The sequence below is a fragment of the Selaginella moellendorffii genome, unplaced genomic scaffold (assembly GCF_000143415.4).
Source record: "Selaginella moellendorffii unplaced genomic scaffold, v1.0 SELMOscaffold_581, whole genome shotgun sequence".
In the NCBI taxonomy this organism is placed as follows: domain Eukaryota; kingdom Viridiplantae; phylum Streptophyta; class Lycopodiopsida; order Selaginellales; family Selaginellaceae; genus Selaginella; species Selaginella moellendorffii.
This window is the reverse complement of record NW_003314834.1, coordinates 1-4170: the sequence shown is the minus strand read 5'-3', so window position 1 is coordinate 4170 and position 4170 is coordinate 1. Positions and strand designations below refer to the sequence as shown.

At 53.2% G+C, this 4170-nt stretch overlaps 1 protein-coding gene across 1 annotated transcript; it reads right to left on the bottom strand.

Annotated features, from left to right (window-relative positions):
• Positions 1 to 3: 3 nt before the first annotated feature.
• On the bottom strand, positions 4 to 4075 carry LOC9652930 (protein SPIRRIG; the record flags this gene model as incomplete). Its single annotated transcript, XM_024668189.1, is given in 4 exon segments — positions 4 to 148; positions 209 to 3115; positions 3163 to 4020; positions 4022 to 4075. Coding segments are annotated over 4 exon segments (3964 nt in total), but the record flags the coding sequence as incomplete, so codon positions are not given.
• Positions 4076 to 4170: the final 95 nt, after the last annotated feature.

The following is a 4170-nucleotide window of genomic DNA, read 5'->3' as shown; positions in this document are numbered from 1 at the left end:
CAGCTAGCGTATCAAGTGCATGAGGTACTGAAAGTTGCTTATCTCGCCATTCTGCCAGCGTTTGCTAAAGGACTTGGCCATTGTCTTGAAAAGCCGGCCTCCTTCATTGCTGTCTAGCTTGGACACTCCAGAGATTGCCGTTTCAAGCCTGTTTGTCACAATGACAAAAGCAATTAGCTAGCGAAAGGAGGAGTCAAAACTCAAGTACCTGCTGCTACGAGGTAAGTTGATGGACAAAAGGTTCTTAAACACCTCATCTCGCTCTTCCTTGTGGAACACCAAGAGATCATTGCAGCCATCCATGCTGAACAGCTCGATAGCAACGGGTCGTAGCTGATACCAACGCTTGAGAAGCTCGTGCACACTGTCGAGTTTCCACATCCGCCACGAGTGTGGCATTTGTCGTCCCGACGAGAGTTTTTCCTTCCCCCAAGCACCTCCACTGCAAGCCCAAGCCTTCCCTCCCGGCCATGTGTTCTCGGTGTCCGACCAAGTCGCGGTCTGCGTAGACTCGAAGACGACCGAGATGCTTGTCTTCACTCCCAGTGCTTGATCGATTACCGAAAGCTCGCCCTCACCACCTTTCTCACATATCCGGCCGGCACTGTCGATGAAGTAGTTCTCGATGATGTACAAACACCTCTCCCCGATGAGAAAGATTCCATCATGCTTATCCAGCCCCGCAACACGCTCGCAGTTGTAACGGAACCTGATCTTCTCGCCACGCTCCAGGTAGGGAGCTATCAAATACTCTCCGTCGTCCTGGAAGTCTTGGTCGTCTGCGTCGTCCAGCTGAAAGTCGCCGGTTTTAGTTGGCGAAGAGCCCGGAGCAGTCCCATGAGCGTCCGACTTACTTCTCTGGATTGATTCCGGGCTCTTCCCGCTGTCGTTGATGGCGCTTCTGCTGCGTTCGATGGTCCCGTCACCTCTGGTCGACAAGGAATTTGCATCGTCTTCCCGTCCTTTGGACTCGGTGTCCTCTTCGTCAAAGGACTCGAGGTAGTCCTTGGCAGCATTCTTCTTAGGACTGTCGACGCCCAAGGAAAAGATGTGGAAGAAGGAGTCGTAGTCCGGATTCTCTATGTCCACAGCGAACCCGGCCTGACCATTGGGAAGTACTTCCGCTTCAGCTTCTTCAGGTGCGTGAGCAGCAATGTCAATCTTCGGCTTGCAACGTACGAGCTTCTTCCGCATGCGATACGGGCCCTCGGTAGAGCAGAGTTGCCACTCGTTGTCACTCTCAGCTACAGACTTGACAACGGGCCACAGCCCGCGCTCGTGCATGAGCTGTTGGATATGATCCTGCCACTCATTCTCGGCGTGTATCACCCAACCATATTTCACCTGTCTCATCAGCCGGAGCTCCGCCGATAGAGAGTCTCTCACCATGTCGAGAGCAACTCTGCGCTCCAGCATCTGTTCCCAGTGGCGGCCGTCCGCCTTGCTAGCATCTTTCATCCTCCTCCCCATCTCTCTCTTCCGCCTCACCTCGAAGTTTTTGAGACGTGAAGAGTTGAATCGAGCCGCGCCACCTATAAACTGCATCCATGCAAGCGAGGCACGTTGCTCCAGCACCCGTCCAATGGCATCGTGAGCGTCGTCAAACCACGTATAGAAGCCGATCGAGTTGGATGCCAGGAGCTTGTCGAAACCTCCGTGGAAAACGTCCAGCGCCTCGCCAGAAGCGTGCCTGAGCACGAGAATGTCCTCCAGTGCCTCTTTGCGGTAGTGTAGCAAGACTTTGCATGCATCCACGGCGAGAGTCCGAACAGCCTGCCGTGGATCTTGAAGCAGAGGCACGATGTTGACGAGGAGGCATTGCAGGAACTCCGAGTCGACGTTGCCGGGACACAAGACCAGCTTCTTGTGGGATATAAGGAGCTGCAGGACCAAAGTGATGTCCAGTCCTCCTTTCGCTAGCAGGCCAGTGTTACTCGACGTTAGTTCCTCGTTTGTGGTGGGCGACGGGAGAAAGCAGAACAGAAGCATCCGGTTGGTGTTACGTAGCAGGGACTGGACGAAAGGCTCGAGCTGCTTGAAGCCACCACGAGCAAGAGATAACAAGCTCCTGCCGGTTGTCATTGCTTCCTCCACCCGGCCGTGCTTGTTGGCCAGCTGCAGCATCGATAGCAAGAACTCGAGCACCTTCAACACCCCTGCCGAATCCGAAAATGCTCCCATGTAGACACGATCCACCACGAGCGAGCTGAATGCATCCAGATTTGATGACCAGCGAGCTCTGTCCAGCTTCTTGTGTGCTTCCTCGTCATCACGTTGGAGACGACGTTCGAGGAAGTTCATGACCCGGTAGAGGCAGAGTCCTTGAAACACCACAGCGATATCGCCACCAATATGGAGAGGCACAGCTTCCAGAGTTGCTTCCACCAGTGGCGTGGCTTTCAGCTGATCAGCTAGAGCGTCGGCTAGCACCTCAGCCACAAGGTCCAAGACGGCTGTAGCACCGGAGGAGCAAGGTCCACCCCCGGAACCGGCAGATTCCAGCTGCAACAGGAGCTTCTTGGTGATCGGAAAAGCTTGCTTGTCGTCCTGAATCGATGATCGATCCGAGTCACTGGCAGGACCATGTGTTGAAGCGCTTACAATGGACGTCGTTCTCGATGGTATGCTGCTGGCAGAGCGGGAAGGAGCAGGAGTGTCGCTAGGAAACGTGCTTTTCACCCACGACGCCAAATTGTTGCCAGGCGTTCGCGATGGCAAAGGAGTTCCAGCCTCGTTTCTCGAGTTGTCTGACGTTGTCGGAGACAGTGGAAGCGTCACGAATGCGGAAGTTGACGACTCGGTGAAAGCGTTGGAGAATGACGAAGAACGCTGAGAGTGAGTGTCGTCGCCGTTGGTGGTGTTTTCCGCGTACGTGGATGGAAAGACGAAGAAATTGTCTATGGACTCGTCAGCTTGGAACGGCTTCATTATGTCGATTGGAGAAGACTTGGTTGAAACAGCCAAGAGCTCTACTTCCTGAGCTGCTGGTTCCTCTGCGTCGGCCTTGGCTCCAACTTTCTGGTTAATAACTTGGAAGTCGTCCGAGAACTTATAGCTCGACTGGTTGTTTGCCTCGGCAGAGATTCCTTGGGCAGCCTCGATAGCTGCCGCAGACCTGCAGAAACAACAATAAACGTTTGCAAGTCCTCAAAGCAATCGTACCTCGCACAGGAAAAATAAAGTTCCACGCTTCCTTCGAGAAAATCGAGACGCCTGCAAGCTGTCGAGAAAGGACGATGCATTTTGGCCAGATCCACCATAAACCTCAGCAGCGAAGTCACGAGAGATGGCGCTGCAGCCTCGCCACCCATGAGGCGTGCAGCATATGTCTTGTGCAGGAGAGCTTCGCTCTGAAGATCACCTCCAATATCCTTGAATCCATTCGCAAAGCCAGCTGCCAGAGACTCCGGAAACTGCGAAAAATCTCCTGTCTGCTGCACTATTTGTGACTGAAGGCTCATCTTGTCAAACGCTGCCTTGAACATGAGTAGAATGGAGTCGAGGAATTCCGTGAAGAGAATTTCTCCCTCGATAGCTTCCCCGGGCATCAAGGCGTGAAAGTCCAGCAGCCGGACCTCCGGTTGACGAGGATAAACTGGTTTCCCGAACATGAGGCAGAAGAGGATGTAGTATATCTCCGGAGCATCGTAGAAGCTGGAAAGTACGTGGGAAATGGCTTGATATCCGCCACTGGCACGGAACTTTATCGAGAAAGTTGGCGACGAAGATATGCAAACTCCAAGCAGGGTCATTATCCACCGCATTGTGGTCGGGTGTGCCGCCTCGTCCAGCACAAAAGTTATGATTCTCGAAGAGACTGTCTTGTGCCAGGTCTCCAAGACGTCTTCGGCATTGATAGTCATCTGCAGGTCGATCAGCATTTCCAGAAGAACGTTTCTCACGATGACCTGCAGCCCCATGGCCTCCCGAGATATCGGAGAGTCGCGAACAACCTCTGGCGGATTGAAGCTCATGACGACGTAGTCGGCCACGTACTTGAGCTCCGAAGGCAGAAACCATCTTCGAGGAGATACCGAGTAGCACAACCAGCTTCTCTATCACAGCACCTCTATATCTCCTCGTGCAACGGACCACTAGTATCACAAAACCCGAAAACCCTCTCTTTTCTTTTTTCTTTTTTTTTTTTTTCCTTTTTTTCTTCCCCTTTTT